General features: G+C 37.2%; 1 protein-coding gene across 1 annotated transcript in view; it reads right to left on the reverse strand.

Moving 5' to 3' along the window:
- Nucleotides 1–23,647, reverse strand: part of LOC150079477 (late secretory pathway protein AVL9 homolog) — a 269,555-nt gene that overhangs the window by 85,653 nt on the left and 160,255 nt on the right. The window contains exon 10 of the mRNA XM_090383082.1: nt 19,752–19,832. Within this exon, the coding sequence (XP_090239208.1) occupies nt 19,752–19,832 (81 nt within the window). The remainder of the gene's footprint in view (nt 1–19,751; nt 19,833–23,647) is intronic.

Consider the following 23,647-nt stretch of genomic DNA (forward strand, 5'->3'; position numbering starts at 1 on the left):
ATTTCTGCTTCAGTAGCTGAAGCAGAAATTAATGAAGCAGAAATATAATCAAAATTCTTAATTTTAAGCTTCACTTAGATTATTTTTTAACTACCTGCATTTCTTTTTAGCCATTAAAATTTTAAAATCTGATATGTTTCTTCAGAAATGGTGTTGGACTGAAATTCATTATTCAGTGACAAATGCTTTGCTGGCTTTATTTTTAACTTATCCATTATTCAATAGCAGTAATACGTTATATTTCAAACGGAGACTACATTTAAATTTTTTAACGATGCAAGAAAGCAAGCTTATATGGTTGCCCTTCTCTGCACCCACTGCAGCAGATCTGCATCCTCCCTAAAGTGAGGTCTCCAGACCTGTATACAATACTATAGATATAGTCTTATACATGGCCTTATAAAAAGGGATAATCACCCCCTTATCCCTTCTAGCAAAGTTTCTGTATATCATCGACAAAACCACATGTGCTGTGAGGACAGCATTGTGAGCAGAGCACATCTGCTCTGCTCAAAGAATTTCATATCCAACTGCACAATTATCCCCAAGGCCTTTTTCATTTTCTACTACTCTGAGTGTAGTTCCACACAGTATGTTACTCTGATATTATTGCTACCCATATGCAACACCTTGCATTTTTCAATGTTAAATTTCAACTACAATTTCTCAGCCTATTGGCTGAAAAATGACCTAATTTTTATAAATTTTGTTGCAGCAGCATATCGCCATTACTGTCATTAACCACCCAGCCAACTTTTGCATCATCTGCAAACTTTGACATTAAGCCTGATATACATTCATCAATATCATTAATAAATATTGAAAACAATACCAGCACTGAACCCTGCGAAACTCCATTGACAACGTTAGTCCATGAAGAGCAGTGCTCACTGATAACCACTTTGTCTTCTTCCACTTAACCATCCCTTTATCCATAGCAGTGACTTGCCCTTAATGCCACATTGCTCCAGTTTATATTATAGCATTCTTTTAGATAACAATATCAAAAGACTTCCTAAAATTCATGCTGTGACTGCAATATAATTGCATTCTTGTCCAGATGGTCCTGCATTCCTTCTTTAACCAGTGACTCCCAACCTGAGTAGTGTCATAAACAGTTAACCCACTGACATCAAGTGGCCCAATGTGATTCAACCCCTTCCTTCTACTGATAATATAAGCATAGCAGTTCTTTGCTACTTTTCTTGCCATTCTTTGCCAGAGACTTCTCATAATCTGCCATAGTTTGCCTAACCTTCTTTGTGACTTGATTACACTAATTTATATCTACCATAGGCTTTTTGTATCGCCTGATAATTTAAGTATATCTCATGCACTTTTCTTCTCTGTCATGTGTCTCAATAGTTCATCTGACATTTGTTTAGGTCACTAATCCTTGAAGAGTATTTCTTTGTTGATATGAAAAGCCTAGTAGCTCCTTTGATTACTTCCCTGAATGCTTCCCCATTCACAATTTGCTGTTGGTAACATCATCAGTTAGTCCCACTGCATAGAATTTAAAAACGATCTGAGACAACTGTAGTCACCCTTAAGAAAGCAAAAGCCTTTCCATTTACTCTTAACAGCCGTTATATCTTTAATTAAATTCCACATTAGTACACTATAATCGCTGACACCCAGTGAGTCATTTACCTGCAGATTCTTAATGCATGCACAGAATCAGTCTTGCTAGTGTGTGGGTGAGCAACCCACAAATTTTCACTCAATGTCTGGAAAGTTAAAACTGCCCATAAGACATTCTGATTTACTGGCCCACTCTATTTTTCTGTATAGCTGTTTGATATACTCAGAGTCATTAAGCCTATAACACACACACACACACACACACACACACACACACACACACACACACACACACACACACACACACACACACACACTTCTACTATCATTTTTGTTTTCTCAGTGCTTATGTCACTTCAAACTGCTCAACATTGCACTGATCACCCATGTTGAGTGGACACACTACCTTAGATTTAATTTGCATCTTAACTAGGAGCATAACCCCTCCTGCCCTGTGTCTTTCTTGTGAACATTGTCATCCCCATATTCAAACTCAGCATCATTCATGTCTGAGTGACACCATGTCTCCACTATGCCTACAATGTCTACATTTGATGACTTAATCAGTATTTCAAATACATTAATTTTATTTACAAGGCTCCTAGTATTAGGGTACGTACACATATTCTTACTCTTAGTACACAGGCTATGTATTCACTGGTTCCATGATGATCCACAGCAGGGCATGGAATCTCTAACACCTTGCATTCCAGGATACTGCATTTTCCAATAGAAGCAGTGCAAGACTTACCTTCACCTCTGCTTGCAGCTTTAGTTAATCTATTAGTCTGTGTATCACCCCCAAATCTAGCAGTTTTCTGACCCACCTATCACTGCCTCGATAGCATCAGTAAATATCCTTGCATCCCTTCTATTTCAGTGTATCCCATCCCTGTAAAAACAGTCTCTCTTCTACAAGTAGTAGCATGTGATGCAAGAAAGAAAGTGTATGAGCTTATGCAGCATCAATCAAAAAAAAAAAAAAAATTTACAAAACAAATCCCACTAAATGTTTGTCCAGTTCCTCCTTAAATTCATTTAACCTATCAACTTCCACAACAACAAATGGAAGTTTGTTCCAGCAATTAACCATCCGCTGGCGAAAGGCAAATTTCCGCACATCTATTCTACATCTGTCTTTCCTCAATTTGAATTTATGCCCACTTAGGTTCGTAATCTGAACAAGTAGAAAAATCCCATCAGAATTCGGCATGCTCAACCCATTCAAGGCGTTATACACCTCAATCAGATCACCTCGCAGGTACCTAGTCTCCAGCCACTGCAATTTCCAGAACTTACGCCTCTCTTGGTAAGAGGATACCTTCATTCCCCTCACCAATCTTGTTGCTGTTATTTGTTATTATTTGGCTTTTAGGAGCATTAGCAACTAAGGCCATATTGCTCCGTGGACATGCGGTGGTCATTCCCTGACCTTTCTGCATCCTCCGTATTTGGTGGTTATGGGCTCGAACCCCGGTCTAATCAAGAAGCATGTGCTACGCACTGCTGCTCTTAACCACCTGGCTACGGAGGCGCCAATCTTGTTGCCCTTCTCTGTACACGCCAAAGCAAATCTACATCCTTCCTAAAATGAGGCCTCCAGACCTGTACGCAGTATTCAAGGCGTGGACTGACCGTTGCCTTATACAGAGGGACAATCACCTCCTTTTCCCTGATAGCAAAATTCCTGTATATACTGATTGACAAAATTCCATAACCTGCACTGGCAGCCTGTCTGCATTGCTCAGAAAACTTTATATCTGACTGCACAATTACTCCCAGGTCTTTTTCGTTTTCTACCACCTTAAGTGTAGTACCACACAGTTGGTACATTCTTCTGGGTTTACTTCTACCCATATGCAGTACTTTGCATCTGTCAATGTTAAACTTCAGTTGCCACTTCTCAGCCCATTTGCCCAAATTTTCTATATCCTGTTGCAGTAGCACACTGCCATTACTGTCATTAACAACCCTGCCAACCTATGTATCATCTGCTAACTTTGACACTAAGCCTGATATACCTTCATCAATATCATTGATAAATACACAAAATAACAGTGGGCCCAACACCGAACCCTGTGGAACTCCACTAATAACATTAGTCCATGAAGGGCAGCGTCCATTGGTTGCCACTCTGTCCTCTCCCATTCAACCACCCTTTTATCCATTGTAGCAACTTACCCTTAATGCCATTCTGCTCCAATTTGTACAGTAGTCTTCCATGCGCAACAGTGTCAAAAGCATTCCTGAAATCCAAGAATATGATATCAACATTATTTTTTGCATCTAGTTCCTTTGTAACCACATCATAATAACCAATCAAATTTGTCAGACAAGACTTTCCCTTAACAAACCCATGCTGTGTCTGAATTATTGCTACAGTCTTGTCTAGATGATCCTGCAATGCATCTTTAACCAGTGCCTCCATTATTTTACCTGGAACAGAAGTTAAACTAACTGGTCTTTAATTACTCCTATCACCCTTCGATCCACCTCTGTGAATTGGGGATACATTTGCACATCACGAGTCCGTGGGACCTCCACTGAGTCCAAGGATGCTCTCATAATTATGGCTAAAGATTTGCTTACTTCCTTTGCCGCCTCCTTTAATATTACAAAATCATTCTGCACCCTGCTAGAATTTGATAACCTTCTAGCATTTTCAACCTTAATAACTTCTCATGTGTGAATTGTAGATGCAAAATACTCATTCAGTTTGTTTGCTATCTGAGCAGGATCATCAACAGTCGAACCATCGATATCAAGTGGACCAATCAGATTCACCCCCTTCCTTTTAGAGTTTATATAAGTAAAGAAATCCTTGCTGTTTTTCTTAGCATCCTTTGCCAAAGATATCTCATAATCTGCCTTCGCCTGCCTAACCTCCTTTGTGACTTGATTACAGACTAGCTTATATCTGCCAGTCTTCTGTGTCTCCTGATAATTTATATGCATCCCATGCATTTTTATTCTCTGTCACGAGTCTCATTAGTTCATTTGACAACCATTTAGGCCTAAACCTTGAACAATATTTCTTAATAGGTATGAAATTTTGGTAGCTTCCATGATTAATTCCTTGAATGCTTCCCACTTAGAATTTACTGTTGGTAACATCAATAGTTGATCCCACTGTACAGAATTTAAAAACTGTCTGAGACCACTGTACTCACCTGTAGGGAAGTAAAAACCCCTTCCTTTACCCCTGATGGTAATTATATCTTTAAGTAAATCCCATATCAGTACACTGTGATCACTGCCACCTAGTGGTTCCTTTATCTGCAAATTCTTAATATACGAATGATCACTGCTGATAACCAGATCAAGAGTATTACATTCTCTGGTTGTCTCTCGAACATGCTGCTGCAGAAAACAATCTAATAAATCCACAAAAGTCTTAATAGTGTGCGAGTGACCAACCCACAAGTTCCAGTCAATATCTGGGAAGTTAAAATCCCCCATTATAAGACATACTAATTTACTAGCCCACTCTATTTCTCTGTACAACTGTTCATTGTACTCATTCGAGTCATTAGGCCTATAACACAATCCTACTCTTATTTTTGCTTTCGCAGTGCTTATGTAATACCAAACTGATTCAACAGTGCACTGTTCATCTATATCAACTGGATGCACTTGTTTTGATTTTATGTGTTTCTTAAACAATAGCATAACCCCTCCTCCCTTCCTATCCTGTCTATCCTTTCTGTACACATTGTACTGCCGAAATTCCAATTCTGCACTGCTTATGTCTGTGTGACACCACGTCTCTGATATCTCAACAATATCCGCCTTTGGTGTCTTGACCAACACTTCAAATTCATCAAATTTATTTACTATACTTCTAGCATTGGTATACATGCAAGTATACATGCACCTATTCTTATTTTTAGTTACCCTAACACATCCCATATACCCACTTGTTTCACGATGACTGCCATCAGTCCTTGAAACCCCCAGCACCTGTCGCTCCAGGCCACTGCTTATTCTAATAGAAGTAGTGCAAGAATCACCTTCACCTCTGCCTGCAGCTACTTTTAACCTTTAAATCTATGAATTCCCCCAAGGTAGCAGTTTTCCGACCCACCTAACATTGCCTTGATAGCATCAGCAAATATTCTTGCACTCTCTCTATTTAAGTGTATCCCATCCCTGTAGAAGCAGTCTCTCCTGTTAACAAGCACAGACCACGCTGAAAAAAATTCTACTCCATGAGTCTTGCACATTCCCTCCAGGGCCGAATTGATTGACAAGGCTCTCTTCATGTACTCCCTCCTATTGTGTCCGGGCAGAATTACAGACATTTTCAAATTTAACCCTAACTGATGACTTTTTTGCAACATTGACCTGTACTTAAGTAAATCTGCAGATCTCCTACTCTTAATGTCAGTGGTGCCAACGTGTACAATAATATCACCTTTTGTTAACAAGTTTAGACCATGCTGAGAAAAATTCTACCCCATGAGCCTTGCACATTCTTTCCAAGGCTGAATTAACTGATAAGGCTCTTAAACATATATTCTCTCCTATGATGTCTGGACAGAATTGCATACACTTGCAAATTCAATCCTAACTCCCAACATTTCCCCAACATTGCCCTCTACTTGTTAAGTCCTCAGATCTCCTACTTTTAATATCATTAATGCCAATGTGTACAACAATATCATCTTTTGCAATCTTATGTATTTTGCTATCAAGTTTTACATTATACCTTCACTATTAAGTTCAAGATATATGTTACACTATATCGTTATGACTGCAGTTTGAAATTAGCTATATCCTTATTAAAAAGAAAAATTTCTTAGCTAAAAAAAAAAAAAAAAAAACTTTTATTTTAGTGGAAACACTAAAATAAAAGTTATGAATGTTGTTTTGTACAGAGACCTTAACACTGAATGCTTTGAAGAAAAAATTCTCATCTGTGAATAGTGGCTATCCATTTTTTTTAAATTTTGGTTATTAGGAAATTTAAAAATATGCACCTTATTCCTTTTGTCATAATTACCTCAACACCTAGGAACACAACACTTTATAATTATCAATGAAAAAACATTTAAATCTATATGAATCTAAAAATCTGCAGGTGTACAATCAGTACAAAGGTCACTAACTGAGGGTCACTAAAGGGAGACAATGACTGCCCCTTTGTGATTATATTAGCAACAAAGCTTTGTCCAGTTGTTAAGCTTTATTATTCAGAGGGTGTTGGCTAAATTCACACATCACAAACTATGAGTACCTTTCCATTAACTAGCAGATTAGCTCTTAACTTGAGATTGCACTGATTAATTACAAGCATCCCAATAATACAAGAAAAAATCCATTAATTTCTTAAAATAAAAATTACAGCATCAGTTACAGTGACAGAAAAAGGAATTTGGAGTGGGATTGCAAAAAACAATATTCATATAAGAAATACATTTTCATGTGAAAGACACTAACTAAATAAAACTAATATAAAAATAAATGTAATTTCCTTTAATGGTTGGGGAATGAAGAAGCAATCTTGCACACCTTCCCTTTCCTGATTGTATCACTGGTCAGTTACTATTTTTAATGCTGCATTAGGTACAATATGCATATATGTTTATTTGATGAACTGGTCCTCTGGTGTATGCACACATATTGCAAATGGTTTACAGGTGCTGACAACCTCTAGAGTATGTATGTATGTGCATGTTGAAGATTATTTCAACGTAGTGAATGCATTTATATATGAATTGATTTAATCAACAGTTATGTGTTACAATACGTTACGTGCTGCCCTCTGGTATCTGTGTTTTAAGTAATAATAAAGCACATTTAATAACAGACAGCAGCACAACAGTAGTTCTGAAAAGCAGAGGAAATGCACACCAGTTAGCTTTATTTGTCTGATAGAGCTTAAACAAGAAAAATTACAGAATTTCTCTGGAAATTCTTTAATTTTGGCTGTTACTACTGCATAATAATATCCTCCACAAATATAAATACATGTAGACAATATTACTGAATCAAATAAAAAGGAATAATTATTTAGAAGAGAGTGAACAATTCAGAAATAAAAAAAAGAGTGCGTGTACCCACGAAAGATGTTTTATGTGAAAACATCATTGACGAAAATATGAAATGGAAATGAAGCTACTGCAGTCACTAATGTTGATTTGGTAGAGTAAATAGTAGGCTCACACCCACTACTTACTGATGGTACCGGTGGAAGGTCAAATGTCAATAACCCTACTCTTTATCCTGAAGGTGATGGCCAATTAATGGATTACAGCGACAATGAAGTTCTTTGACTTTTTATTCCAACTTTGGAGTAAGAAATCTAACACTGGAAGAGTTGTTAGTAGATTAACAGTTAATGGCTACTATCACTACTAACTCTTCCAGCGACAATAGTTAAAATATTAACTAATACTACTACTAACTACTGTTAACGATCCAGCAAATACTCCTATTCGCTGTTAGTTAATGTTAGTAGTAAAAACTATATACTATACATTACTAGTTTTAGGAGTATAATTACTAACTGTATACTACAATATGCCATAACTACTAATCATATACTACTATACAGTTGTAAAATAATAAGAAAGTTTACCTCAATATAGTACACAGAACACTTCCGTATGATACTCTCCAGAAATTAAAACAAAAAAATTTAAAAACTTACATTAGAGTAACAAATAATTTAAAAAAAAAAATCAATTTAACACAATTAAAAATAAGAAAATTAATTAAAATACGTCATGTAGTTCGCAAACACCCCCTCACCCAGCATTTAACGAACCGACATATCAACAGGTTACAAATCTCTCCTCGTATAGCCTATCGCAGGACCAGATTTCACTTTTATCCAAAGGATTAAATTATAATTTACCACCTTGAAAACTACCTAAAAAACAGTGTGTAATTGATATTGAATTTGGACTTCGTAATGTTCCACAAAAAGATTTATTTATTCAACAAGTTAACCAAGTGGTGAATAACATACAAGAAAACGAGACTTCCTGAATTGAATACACATGACAGTTCAGCTTTACGTGAACTTCAAAATAAAGACATTATACAGAGGGCAGATAAAGGAGATACAGTAGTAATACTCGATAAACCTGATTATACTAATAAGTTAGAATCAGTTGTTTCAGATACCTCCACTTATCTTGAAGTAGACCCGGCACTATTTACCAATTTAGTCAATCAACGTTAACCACGTATCGAAAAAAAAAAACGACTACATTACTATGGCTCAGCTAAAGGAATTGAAGGCCAGAACATACAATATTCCTGCACTTTTCGGTCAGGTAAAATTACACAAGACTGGATTTCCTATTCGGCCTATTGTTTCCTACAGAAACTCGGCATTTTCATCCTTGGCCACACATGTATATAGCATTATAAAACCCTTTAGACAGGCAATTTGGGATTAAGAACTACGATACATTATTTAATAACCTTAAGGACTGTAGACTTGGCGACAATGACAATTTATTCTCACTAGATGTTACCTCATTATATACGAACGTAAACGTTGAATACACATTAGATATTATTTGGGATATGTTAAATAATAACTCGATACCAATTAATTATACGAAGCTTCCTATTAAGGAAATTTTTCACTTAATTAAACTGTTGGTTGAGCCAACTATATCACCTTTTGAGACAAAGTGTACAAACAAATTTTTGGTTTGCCAACGGGATTGAGCCTGAGCGGTTTAATATCGGAGATCTATCTCTCAACAATTGAGCATGTATATTTGATGCATTTTCGACCCCGTATCACATACTATGGGAGGTATTTAGACGACGTTCTAGTTATTTCTGATAGTAGTACTATCCAAGACATTTTACATTCGTTTAATAATATTCATTCTAGACTCAAATTTACATCGGAAAGGGAGGATACGGATACAAAGTCATTAAATTTTTTAAATTTCACACTTACTCGGGACTTGAATAAAATCTAATTTAACATCTATTGAAAACCTACAAACACTTGTATGGTTCTACATTATAACAGCTATCACCTGTTCACCTACAAAAGATCGATTATCTTTAATCAATTTCTAAATGTCTACAAATATTCAACGACGGAATCTGCTTTGGGCTCAGAAATACAAATATTAACCAGCAGATTCTTAAACAGGGGTTATCCCCTTGCTACAATAAACCGAGTTAGGGTACAAGCTAGGGATAGGATACAAAATACTACACCAACCAACAATAGTAATATCAAACAATACTTTATTTCTGTCCCATATGTTGAACAGTGGCACAAACAGCTTAACTGATTCTTTAAAGATACCAAATTTAAAATTGTGGCCAGGCCAATACGGAAATTACACACTATACTGAACAATCGCTCAGTCCCTTCCTTGTTCACAACACAAATTAATGACCTGGTATACATTTCTTGCAGTGATTGTGACTCGTCTTACTAAGGTTCAACGCGTTTTCCTTTGAATATTCGTGTTAATCAACATGCGGCCTCAGTTCATGCTTCTCGTTCAGCAGTGTCAGAATTAGCCTTTCACGCCGTTAACAAAAAAACACTTTTATTTAACAAGGCCAAAATACTTAGTGTACAACATAATTATACGTGACTATTAATTGCAGAAACTGTAGAAATTAAATTACACGAAAATTCCATTAATGTTCGTCAGCCACATCTCACCTCCGATTCATGGGCTTTTAGGCGCATGCGTGAAGACAAATAATCCCTATTTAAGTTTCATACTCACCCCTATTCGGTAATTTTCATTCCTGTGATCACGACATATGGTCAAAAAGCATTGTCAGCTTCAGGAAGGAAAACCGTTTTTGCAATTTTTTCGATAAATTCTTTTAATTAATTTTCTTATTTTTAATTGCGTTAAATTGATTTTTAATTAATTTTTAAAATTATTTGTTACTCTAATGCAAGTTTTTCGATTTTTTTGTTTTAATTTCATACGGAAGTGTTCTACATACTATATTGGGGTAAACTTCTCTTATGATTTTACAAACATTGATATCAACATAGTACGTATTGAGCATTACAGCTCTGATTCATACTAATTACTATATAGCATATGGTTAGTAGTTATACTAACAATATACTATATTAGTAGTTATACTATACAGTATAACTACTAACCATATACTATAAGTCTGCAAGGATCTGGGCCTGGTAACACGAATGATTTTTGGGGTTTGGGGTCGCGTACAAATAATTGAAATGAATTGTTATTTCACACATTTCGGGCTATATTATATTTTATATATATTAAAAAAAATGTGTATTATTTGTCTGTTGACACTTTTAATTGGTCAATAAGATGCACTTCATCTCCAGAATTCACCGACATTTGTACTCTTTTGTGGAAATAACCTGCCAACAGTGCAAGCTCCAAAAGAAATTTTAGTGCAGCCGGATTAGTAGTGCAAGAGCGTTGAAATTAGTGACAATGTTGCACTATTTTATTTCTGCAGAACAATTTGCAATAAAAAGCATGAAGAGAAGGTGGCCGGTAGAGGTGAATATCATATTCGTTTTGGAATTATATTAAATATGTTAAATTGAAAACTTATTACATTTTTAAATAATTAATATTGATAATTATCAAAAGATTATTATTGTTATATAATTATTAATATTGAATTTTGAATCTGAGAGTTTATTTCTTTATTATTATGAAACTTCAGAAACTAATGCTAGAGATTTTATTTATATAAAAAGTTTCAGTTGAGCTGGGATAAAAATCGGTTTGGGTAGGGTATGGGTAATGAATTTGAAAAACAAATTCAGGCATGGATCATGTCGGCCTGTTTAGACTTCAGGCTGGGCAAGGTTAAGCTTTTATTCTTGCATAATATTAGTATCTACTGCTTATTCTACCAAGTCAATGTTAGTGACTGAGTTAGCATCATTTAGGAAGTGACATCGTTTCCGTTTCTTAGTATGAACGATGTAACGTTTTATTCTCATGCCCCATGCCAGCTACTTACTGTACCGAATCAATGTTAGTGACTGAGTTAGCATCATTAGCGCCATTTGTATATTATATTATATTAGTGTCACCTGGTAAGTTATTACATATACCCACGTATATCCTGTTTGTAATTTTCATATGTTCTCTGGATAATTTGCCTGTTTTTGCTGGACAAAAAAAAAAACCCAGTTTCTGGGGGCCAAACTTTGCTATCTACACCTGCTGACCTTGCTAACTACAACTCAGTCACAGAGTGAAAAAAGCCCATAAAAGTTCGTGTCATCGACGGGATTCAAACTTGGGCCTTTCCTTCCGGTGTGGGGAGGACAGTGACGATACCCCATGACCTGCCCTGGCAGCCTGTCTGCATTGTTCAGATATGAAGTTTTCTGAGCAATGCAGACAGGCTGCCAGGGCAGGTCATGGGGTTTTGTCAATGATATATATTTTTTTTTTTTTTTTTTTTGATTTGGTAGTTGTTGGCGCATCGGCTGCTGTGGCCATATTGCACCTCCCAAGGTTTTTGCAGTACTTTGATCCAAGCCCGAGGCGGGAATCGAACCCGCGACCTTTGGGTTGCCGGGCAGGTACTTTACCCACTCGGCTAGCCCGGTCGGCTTCAATGATATATAGGAATTTTGCTAGCAGGGAGAAGGAGGTGATTGTCCCTCTGTATAAGGCAATGGTCAGGCCACGCCTTGAGTACTGCGTACAGGTCTGGAGGCCTCATTTTAGGAAGGATGTAGATTTGCTTGGGCGTGTACAGAGAAGGGCAACAAGATTGGTGAGGGGAATGAAGGTATCCTCTTACCAAGAGAGGCGTAAGTTCTGGAAATTGCAGCGGCTGGAGACTAGGTACCTGCGAGGTGATCTGATTGAGGTGTATAAGGCCTTGAATGGGTTGAGCACGCTGAATTCTGATGGGATTCTTCAACTTGTTCAGATTACGATCCTAAGGGGGCATAAATTCAAATTAAGAAAAGACAGATGTAGAATAGATGTGCGGAAATTTGCCTTTAGCCAGCGGGTGGTTAATTGCTGGAACAAACTTCCATCTGTCGTTATGGAAGTTGACAGGTTAAATAAATTTAAGGAGGAACTGGACAGGCATTTGGAGGGAATGGTGTGATTTTTTAATTTTATTTATTTTTTTATTTATTTATTTATTTTTTTTTTTTGGCTGATGCTGCATAAGATCATACAGTTGCTTTCTTTCATCACATGCCACTACTACTACCACCACCACTCTGCTACCTGCGCAGCATTAGCACCATTTAGGAAAAGATGTAATTTGCATCATTTCCTTAAAAAAAATTTGTTACCAATTGCTTTTGCTTCAGTCTGAAAATGTAGTGGGTTCCTCCAAAGATGTTTTCACGTCAAAAACCTTTAAAAAAGAACACAACAGTTAACTCGGCTAAAATGCAAAAGAGTCCACAAAAAGTTCTCTTTCAACATTTAAACTCAGATCGTTCCCACATTGTGTGTGGAAGAACAGCAATCATAGCCACTATGATAGTCACGAGGTTCTGGAAGGCAATGGCACCATTTCAAAATTAAGAAAAACGAAATACACTATATTATGTTAAGTCACAGGAGATTAAAAATGTTTTGCAAAATAAAAATAAGACTATCAGTTTTTTTAAGAGGTTGCCACAAAACACATAAAAATGGTCAGTGACTCATGTTGCTGATTTTGATATCAATTAATAGTGGAAACTGAACTAGATAAAAGTTGAAACCATCTATACACATGCCCAGGTTACCACAGAGTACTAGAAATGTTGGTCATCACCACTTTTAACCCCTCCGCAATTATCTTAATATATTTACTCCCTATACCTCAATGGACTATTAGAAATACAGTCAGCACCATTTTGGAAATCCCCTTTTAATGAATCCATACTGCATTGCATATTACAAACATAATACACAATTATTTTATTATAATGTTCGCTCTAGTTTTCAAACAAAAAATATATATATGGCAAAATTCCAGTTACCTGAAATTTCAACCAACTGAAAAGTTTTTATTTACATTTTTTACATTTTTATTTATTTTTACCCTAATTTTCACTCAGATAAATTGATATTTAATAAAACAAAAAGAAAATTATCATACGAGTAATTGTACTTGAACAAAACATTATGAATGAAACAAAGGGGAAATTCATCAATATAACTTCTTGTCTAATGCCAGCCACACTGGTATGATGCATAAAAACCTCACTGTAAAACACATAAGGCTACAAATTTGCCTTACAAATTATTGCAATAAAAAATTAGACAATAGCCAATTTGTATGACTAGAGGAAAGTGGCTCAGTGAAGATGCAGACATTCCAGGATTTCATATTTTGACAAATGAGAGTTTCATCATTAAATACAAATCCAAATCAGATAGCAATTGAAAAGTAGGAGGGATACTCTCACAATATACACCATGAAAAACCAATAGTTACCGTAGCTGTTAACACCACACTACAATTACAGTGGCAGACAAAAAAACTGCATCATTTGTGAATTTTGCAAATAATGTTTTGTGCTGCATCGTGGGTTGCAGAAATGTTCGAAATGAATTGTTAGATGGGATATATATATCTCTGTCAATGAAATCCAATAAAAAGACCACCTGATATACCTAATTGCCATAAAAATTTTCCCAAAGGGTAAAATGCGTAATTAATGGAAACATGAGAAATCATGCAAATGGCAATCACGACAACCAAACATCTATTTTATTGCATTTACTGTACAAACTGAAATGACAAGTTAATGTAATAGTATTATATACTGTAAATCGGCAATATAAGTCCCCAATATTTTGTTGTTCCTCCTCGAGCTGCAATTAGAGCCTTGCAATGATCTGGCATAGAGTTAATCAACTTCTGGATATATGGTTGCCCAATTTTGTGGTACCACACCCTTATACAATGCTCTCCTGCAGCTGAACCTTACTTGTTCGCTTCTTCTGAGCAATTTTAAACATTACATACCAGCAATTTTCAATAGTGTTCAAATCTAGACTGTTGCCGGGCCAGTCCAACACTAATGCCAGCATTTAGTACCCATACCCAGGACCAGGGTATGTCTGCCAGGGGCAAAGGTTGATGACGTTGTAGAGCAGATATCATCTTTTAAGGGCACAAAAGGTGATATAGTTGTACACGTTGGCACTAATGATATTAAGAGTAGGAGACCAGCGGAATTACTTAACAAGTACAGGTCACTGTTGAAAAAAAGCCGTGAAGTAGGGTTGAATTTGAAAGTGTCTGCAATTCTGCCCAGACACGATAGGAGGGAGTATATGATGAGAGCCTTGTCGATCAATTCGGCCCTGGAAAGATTGTGCAAGGCTGAAGGGGTAGAATTTTTTTCAGCCTGGACTGTACTTGTTAACAGGAGAGATTGCTTCTACAGGGATGGGATACACTTAAATAGAAAGGGTGCAAGAATATTTGCTGATGCTATCGAGGCAGTGTTAGGTGGGTCGGAAAACTGCTAGCTTGGGGGGAGACAAAGACTAATGGATTAACAGTAGCCACTGGCAGAGGTGAAAGAGATTCTTGCACTGCTTCTATTGGAATGAGCAGAAGCCTGAAAAACAAGATGCAGGATATTTCAGAGACTGCTGGAAGTCATTGCGGTACAAGTAAACACATGGGTTGTGTTAGGGTAGCTAAGAATAGGAACAGGTGCATGTATACTTGCGTGTACACTAATGCTAGGAGTTTAGTAAATAAATTTAATGAATTTGAGGTATTACTCAAAACATCAAAGGCAGATATTGTTGGGATATCAGAGACGTGGTGTCACACAGATATAAGGAATGCAGAACTGGAATTTGGGGAGTACAACGTCTACAGAAAGGATAGACATGATAGGAAGGGAGGAGGGGTTATGCTATTAGTTAAAAAACACATAAAATCCAAGGAAGTGAAGCCAGTTGACATCGCTGGACAGTGCAGTGTTGAGTCAGTTTGGTGTGACATAAGCATAGGTAAATCAAAATTGAGAGTAGGAGTGTGCTATAGGCCTAATGACTCTGATGAGTATAATAAGATACTGTACAGGGAAATAGAATGGGCCAGTAAATCAGAGAGTCTTATAATGGGGGATTTTAATTTCCCAGATATTGACTGGAATTTGTGGGTTGGTCACTCACACACTAGCAAGGCTTTTGTGGATTTATTGGATGATTGTTTTCTACACCAGCATGTTCGGGAGGCAACTAGAGGGAGTAATACTCTTGATCTGATTATCAGTAGTGATTCTTCATGCATTAGGAATCTGCAGATAAATGAACCACTGGGTGGCAGTGATCACAGTGTGCTGAAGTGGGATTTACTCAAGGAGGTAACTACCATCAGAGGTAAAGGGAAGGGTTTTTGCTTTCGTAAAGGCGACTATGATGGTCTGAGACAGTATTTAAATTCTATACAGTGGGACCAACTGAAGATGTTACCAACAGCAAATTCAAAATGGGAAGCATTCAAGGAACTAATCTTGGAAGCTACCAGGCTTTACATACCAACCAAGAAATATTGTTCAAGGTTCAGGCCTAAATGGTTGTCAGATGAACTAATGAGACATATGGCAGAGAAGAAAAATGCATGGGATACATACAAATTAATGGGTGACGTGGAAGCATATGATAGATATAAGTTGGTCTGTAACCAAGTCACAAAGGAGATTAGGCAGGCAAAGGCAGATTATGAGAAATCCTTGGCAAAGGATGCAAAGAAAAACAGAAAAGAGTTCTTTACCTATTTAAACTCAAGAAGGAAAGGGATGAATCAGATTGGTCCACTGGATGTTGATGGTTCAACAGTTGAGGATCCAGCTCAGGTGGCTAACAATCTAAACGAGTATTTTGCATCTACATTCACACATGAGGAGTTATTCAGGAAGGGGAATGTCGTAGGTGAAGTAAACATTGGCAGTGAGCTAGATGATTTTCTAATAACTGAGAGGAAAGTGGAGGAGAAATTGTTGAGGATAAACATAAAAAAGGCACCCGGGGTGGATGGGATCTATCCAGTTATATTAAAGGAGGCAGCAAAGGAAGTAAGCAAACCCCTAGCCATAATTATGAGAGCTTCTTTGGACTCAGGGGAGGTACCCATGGACTGGAGATGTGCAAATGTAACCCCAATTCACAAAGGAGGATCAAAGGCTGACACAAGTAATTATAGACCTGTTAGTTTAACTTCGGTTCCAGGAAAATTAATGGAGGCACTGGTTAAAGAAGCACTGCAGGATCATCTGGACAAGAATTCAGTTATAGCTCAGACACAGCATGGGTTTGTTAAGGGCAGGTCTTGTCTGACCAATTTGATTGGATACTATGATGTAGTCACAAAAGAACTGGATGCAGGGAATAACTTTGATATTATATATTTGGATCTTAGAAAGGCTTTTGATACTGTTGCGCATGGAAGACTGCTGCACAAATTGGAGAAGTGTGGCATTCGAGGCAAATTGCTGCTATGGATAAAGGGATGGTTGAGTGGCAGAAGACAGAGAGTGGTAATCAATGGACACTGCTCAACGTGGACTAATGTTATTAGTGGAGTTCCTCAGGGTTCAGTGTTGGGTCCATTGTTGTTTTCTGTATTTATAAATGATATTGATGATGGTGTATCAGGCTTAATGTCCAAGTTTGCGGACGATACAAAGGTTGGCAGGGTTGTTAAGGACACTACTGATACTATGCTGCTGCAACAGGATCTGGAAAGGTTGAGCAGATGGGCTGAGAGGTGGCAAATGAAGTTTAACATTGACAAATGTAAAGTACTACATATGGGAAACAGTAACCCCAGATCAACGTATCAACTCTGTGGTACTACGCTGACAGTGGTAGAGAATGAAAAGGACCTGGGGGTAATTGTGCAGGCAGATATGAAGTTCTCTGAGCAGTGCAGACGAGCTGCAAGAGTAGCTCATGGTGTCTTGTCAATGATATACAGGAATTTTTCTAGCAGGGACAGGGATGTGATTATTCCCTTGTATAAGGCATTGGTCAGGCCACACCTTGAGTACTGTATACAGGTCTGGAGGCCTCATTTCAAGAAGGATGTAGAGCTGCTGGAACGAGTACAGAGAAGGGCAACAAGATTAGTGAATGGAACAAAGGGTTGCTCTTACGAAGAAAGGCTTAAGTTTTGCAAATTACAGAGCCTGGAGACTAGGCATCGCCGAGGTGATCTGATAGAGGTGTACAAGGCTTTGAATGGCTTGAGCATGCTCAATGCCGATGGGATTCTTCCTCTTGCTCAGAATAATCACCTGAGAGGGCATAAATTCAAATTGAGGAAGGACGGATGTCGGATAGATGTGCGGAAATTCGCCTTTAGCCAGCGGGCAGTTGGTTTGTGGAATAGACTTCCATCGCTTGTTGTTGAAGTTGATAGCCTAAACAAATTTAAGGCTCAGCTGGACAGGTATTTCGAACGAATTGAGGGGTGAAATGGGAGTAGTGGTTGTTTTTTTTTTTTTTTTATTGGCTGATGCTGAATAAGCTTGCTTTCTTGCATCATATGCCTCTACTAATGCTAATTTCTGAGGTATAACTGCACCTTAAGGGAGAAAATGAGGGAAAACATTGGTGTAAGTATGTTTTAAGCCTTGTGAGAAAAGAAGAAAAACTCATCATTAAATCTGAATAGCATAAAACTTGTCAATTTTGCTGTGTGGAAAGGTGCTGAGCTCTGTTGAAAAATGCAGTTTTCGATGTCTGTGTGGTGATCCCTAATAACGGGTTTCTTCAGACACTCCTCCAAGATAGAAGTGTAGGTTTCTGCATTCACCGTTCCATTAATAAACTTAATTTGCCCCACCCCTTTGCTTATTATGCATCCCCAGACCACCTGATTGGTGGGGAACTTTAAAGTCGGTGTTATGCAGTCAGGATGGTATACCTGCAATTTTCATCTTCTAATATATCGCTTCCCATCCGAGCCATGCAAGCTGAATTTCGATTCGTGAGAAAAGATGACAGTATCCCATTGCTCTTTTGTCCATGAAAAATGCATTTTAGCCCAAGCAAGTTGCTTCTTCTTCTGCATTTGTTGGGTCAAAAAGGCTTCTTCTTGGGCCGATAGGCATGCAGACCACATTCCGAACGCCATCTTTGGATAGTTCGTGCACTTGTTTCAACACCAGAGGTCATCTCAAAGTCCAGTTTTAGATCAGGAGCATTAGCATGGTGATTACGATGGCATAGCTGTTTCAAATATCGATCTTGGGAAGGCATAGTCACTCTCTTATGGCCTGATCCAGGTCTTCTCTTCACATCACCGGTTTCATGCTTTAATTCCAGCATACGGGATACTTTGACTGGTGGCAGTCTATTTTATCAGCGATAGCACACATAGAAAGCCCTTCCTGGGACAGAGCAACAGCTCCACTTTTTTCTTGGTGTCAACTGAACATATGGAATCATGCTTACGCCTCTGCAAAACAGGATACTAACGAGCATGTATACCCTTCCAATGTTGTATTTATAGAAACTGCTGATGAAATATCTTCCAATTACTGTCTGATGCAATACCTTTGCTTTGTGACAAAAACAAAATGACTGTAATCAAACAATATCTTATACGTTTCACTACAAATCTTACTTTTTTTTAAAGTGATGCAGTTTTTTTGTCCACCACTGTATATGGGCTGAATCACAAAAAAAAAAAACTGGATGCAATTCTTCATAATAATATAATAATTATAATATATTATTCCAGCAATAATTGCAAAAACATTAGAAATAATTTTAAAGCCACATTAGGCATGTACACAACATAATGTGTAAATCATAAATGCAAATTATTATAATTTCTTGTACTAATTTTTATTCTGTTTACCTTTTATATTGTAGATATATATTGCATTTCAAATCAATTATCTGAAAGGAAAAAAAAAAAAAAAAAAATCAACTATCCAAAAATCTCAGTCCCAATCATTTCAGATAACCAGAGTTCTTCAATACATTTGATTCCAAATCATTTCAAGAAACATTACTGAATAACTGGATGCACTATAATTTTGTTAGCTAGTAAAAAATTTAAACATAGTTTTTCTATAAACAAATACATAATTCAGAGACTGCATCTAAATGTCATGTGACTTTGTTGATATTAAATTCTACAATGATTTTTACTTTTCTCATAAGTGAGTAAAGTTAGAAAAAGCTAGCAATAGTACTTCAAAAAATGCCTACCATCCAGTTGTGAAGTTCTTAATAAACTCAGCAGATATAACTTAAACTGGGCCCTTAACCACTCATCTCCTCCTTCCCAACCTAAAAAAAAGGGAATCAATTCTTTATAATTAGTGATTTATTTATTTTTTAATGATGGTATTCCATGAAGTTATATACTAGTAAAACTAGTTTAGTTAATGAAAAGTAATATAAGTTTTAGTATGGACTTTTATAAATACAAGTATTATTTTAATTATCAATTCTTTAAAAAAAAAATTCTTTTTTCTTTAATTATCAAAATTCTTAAAGAAAAATATAAAATCAAGAAAATTATATATATATATAAAAAAACTCTTGATTTTTTAAGGAGTCCTTATGTGCTGTAATGTAATAACTAGATCGTATGTATAGCTTAGCTTAATTTTCAGCACTCACCTCATAGTAATCCGCTTAGCTGGTGGAGGGTTTTACCACATACATAGTGGTTATAGGATTCTAATACTTTACAGGGATTATGGGTTTAAAATTAAGTTATGGGCTATAAAAAATTTTTAAGAAAGGAAAGTGCACCTTCCATGGTTGCCTAATTAAATTAAATTAAATTAAGAGAAAAAAAAATAAAATAAAAAATAAAAGGAAAATATAAGCTAATAATCGCGCACGAGCGACTTTCGAGATTCTTTCGAATCTCGAAATTCGCTTGTGCGCGATTATTAGCTTATATTTTCCTTTTCTTTTTTTTTTTTTAATTTAATTTAATTTAATTAGGCAACCATGGAAGGTGCACTTTCCTTTCTTAAAAATTTTTTATAGCCCATAACTTAATTTTAAACCCATAATCCCTGTAAAGTATTAAAATCCTATAACCACTATGTATGTGGTAAAACCCTCCACCAGCTAAGCGGATTACTATGAGGTGAGTGCTGAAAATTAAGCTAAGCTATACATACGATCTGAATATAAAAAAACTTTAAATATATAAATGTTGTAAACACTTCAAATCAAAAAATATTCATTATAAGACTGGTGTGAATTGTGTGAAATACCAACCACCATTTATAAAATTTTATTTTTTTTGAGATAATATATTTATGAAATATTTTGTTTCTTGGGGCTTGTCACAGACATTTTCTCAGGTATGACAAGCTAGGACATGCTACCTGGGAAACAAAAGTGACAGAACTGATATTAAGGTGACACTTGAGTCAAGTGGACTAAATTTCAGCAAAGTTCAGTCATTCTGCGACAACCAAATCCCTGCTTGCACCTTCACAATGATGGACTGTTAGTAACCCTGGGTATAATTCTGTGTGCAAATCCAGAAATATGCCACCTAATATACTGGAAGTGACCACCCAGATGTGAATCAACATAAGCCTGGTCATAATAATATAATTAGTGATTTATTAACACACAGATGAATGCCACATGCTACCCCTCTGTATTACCAGGTGGCAGATGACTCTCATCACCTGTGCAATATAACCACTTTGTCCATTGTAGGCTTGAGGTGGGCAAAGCCTATGTTTAGTCTCCAGAGCAAAGCTCTGGCAACCTACCCCATCTCCTCCATCATGCAGTATGATTGATGTCTTTTCAGGTTATGATGGACATCATGGCAAGATACAATCTTCCTTACATTTCAAGGGTACGGCTCTAAAATGGTGTTCACAGGCCGGCTGCTAGATAGTCCACAGGACTGAAACTATTGATAACTCTAGGTGGTATCTGCATCAGCTAGTGTGTAATCTCACTGCCTCTACTCTGCCAGATAGTGACTGGAGAGAGTCTAAGTAGTGTGTATGCAGGAGGCATTGTTAAGGCCACGTTATGTTAAGGAGCTGGGTATATGCCATAACGGAAATACTAGGTGGTAGATGACTATACCACCTAGTATCCAAAAATTTCATTACTTCATACAACATCCTCCCCACCTTTTCTTACTACTGAATACATCATGAATAGCCAAAATAATATAACAAACATTGGCAAAAAAGTTCTAAATCTCCCAAACACTTGTTCATTTCACAAATATACCAGGTCCCTTTTATAAACTCTAAAAGGAAGGGGATGAATCAGATTGGTCCACTTGATATCGATGGTTCAACTGTTGGTGATCCTGCTCAGATAGCAAACAAACTGAATGAGTATTTTGCATCTACATTCACACGCGTTATTAAGGAAGTAAAATGCCAGAGGGTTATCAAATTGTAGGAGGGGGTTTAATGATTATGTAATAACCGAGAGCAAAGTGGAGGAGAAATTGTTGAAGTTAAACATAAGAAAGGCACGTGGGGTGAATGGGATCTATCAAGTTATATTAAAGGAGGAGGCAAAGGAACTAAGCAAACCCTTAGCCATAATTATGAAAGCATCCTTGGACTCAGGGGTGGTCCCCACGGACTGGAGATATGCAAATGTATCCCCAATTCACAAAGGGGGATCGAAGGATGACAAGAGTAATTACAGACCAGTTAGTTTAACTTCTGTTCTGGGTAAAATAATGGAGTCACTAGTTAAAGATGCATTACAGGATCATCTAGACAAGACTGCAGCAATAATTCAGACACAGCATGGGTTTGTTAAGGGAAAGTCTTGTCTGACAAATTTGATTGGATACTATGATGTGGTTACAAAGGAACTGGATGCAAAAAATAACTTTGATATCATATACTTGGATTTCAGGAAAGGTTTTTAGACAAAGGTTTTGTACAGTAGTCTTCCATGTTGCGCATGGAAGACTACTGTACAAATTGGAGCAGAATGGTATTAAGGGTAAGTTGCTACAATAGATAAAAGGGTGGTTGAGTGGGAAAAGACAGAGGGTGGTAATCAATGGATGCTGCTCTTCGTTGACTAATGTTACTATTATTGGAGTTCCACAGGGTTCGGTGTTGGGCCCACTATTGTTTTGTATATTTATCAATGATATTAATGAAGGTAAATCAGGCTTAGTGTCGAAGTTTGCAGATGATACAAAGGTTGCCAGGGTTGTTAATGACCGTGTGCTACTGCAACAGGATTTAGAAAATTTGGGCAGATGGGCTGAGAAGTGGCAACAGAAGTTTAACATTGACAAATGCAAAGGTTTTTTTTGTTAGTTGTTGGTGCATCGGCTTTTCTGGCCATATTGCACCTCCCAAGGTTTTTGCATTTTCTACTCTGATCCAAGCCCAAGGCAGGATTCGAACCCACGACATTTGGGTTGCAGTGTGCTAACTAGTGGCCGGCCTGCGAACACTATTTTAGAGTTGTACCCTCGAAATGTAAGGAAGATTGGATGTTCATCATAATCTCAAAAGTCATCAGTCATACTGCATGATGGAAGAAGTGGGGAAGGGTTGACCAGAACTTAGTTCTGGAAACTAAACATGGGTTCCACCACTTCAAGCCTCCAATTAGCAAAGTGGTGGTATTGCACCATTTGATGAGAGTCATCTACCACCTAGTATTGCCTGGTAACACAGAGGGGCGGCATTCCCCCATATGGTGTGGACACCACACCTCGACCCCTGCTTACGTTGGTTCACACCTGGGTGGGTGACCACCATGTACTTGTGCATCAAGGTTATACCCAGGATTACTAACAGTCCCACCATCATGAAGGTGCAAGCAGAGGATTTGGCTGTCACAGACTGTCCGGACTTCACTGAAATTGGGTCCACTTGACTTGAATGTCACCTGAATATCAGTTCCATCAGCGTTTTAGACTCCCAGGTAGCAAATACAGCTTGTCTGGCATATCTGAGAGAATGTCTGTGACAACCTCAAGGGCAAGTTTCAAGGTACCCATATTGAAAGCCATTACCATTTCAAAATGGAAATGGCTTTCAGTATGGATATTCAAGAAAACATTATTCATGTAACTCCACAGCTTTTATGGAATTCCTCATCAGACATGACTTTACGTGAAG

Source organism: Mastigoproctus giganteus, chromosome 10, assembly GCF_048544385.1.
Source record: "Mastigoproctus giganteus isolate SK-2022 chromosome 10, ASM4854438v1, whole genome shotgun sequence".
Lineage (NCBI taxonomy): Eukaryota > Metazoa > Arthropoda > Arachnida > Uropygi > Thelyphonidae > Mastigoproctus > Mastigoproctus giganteus.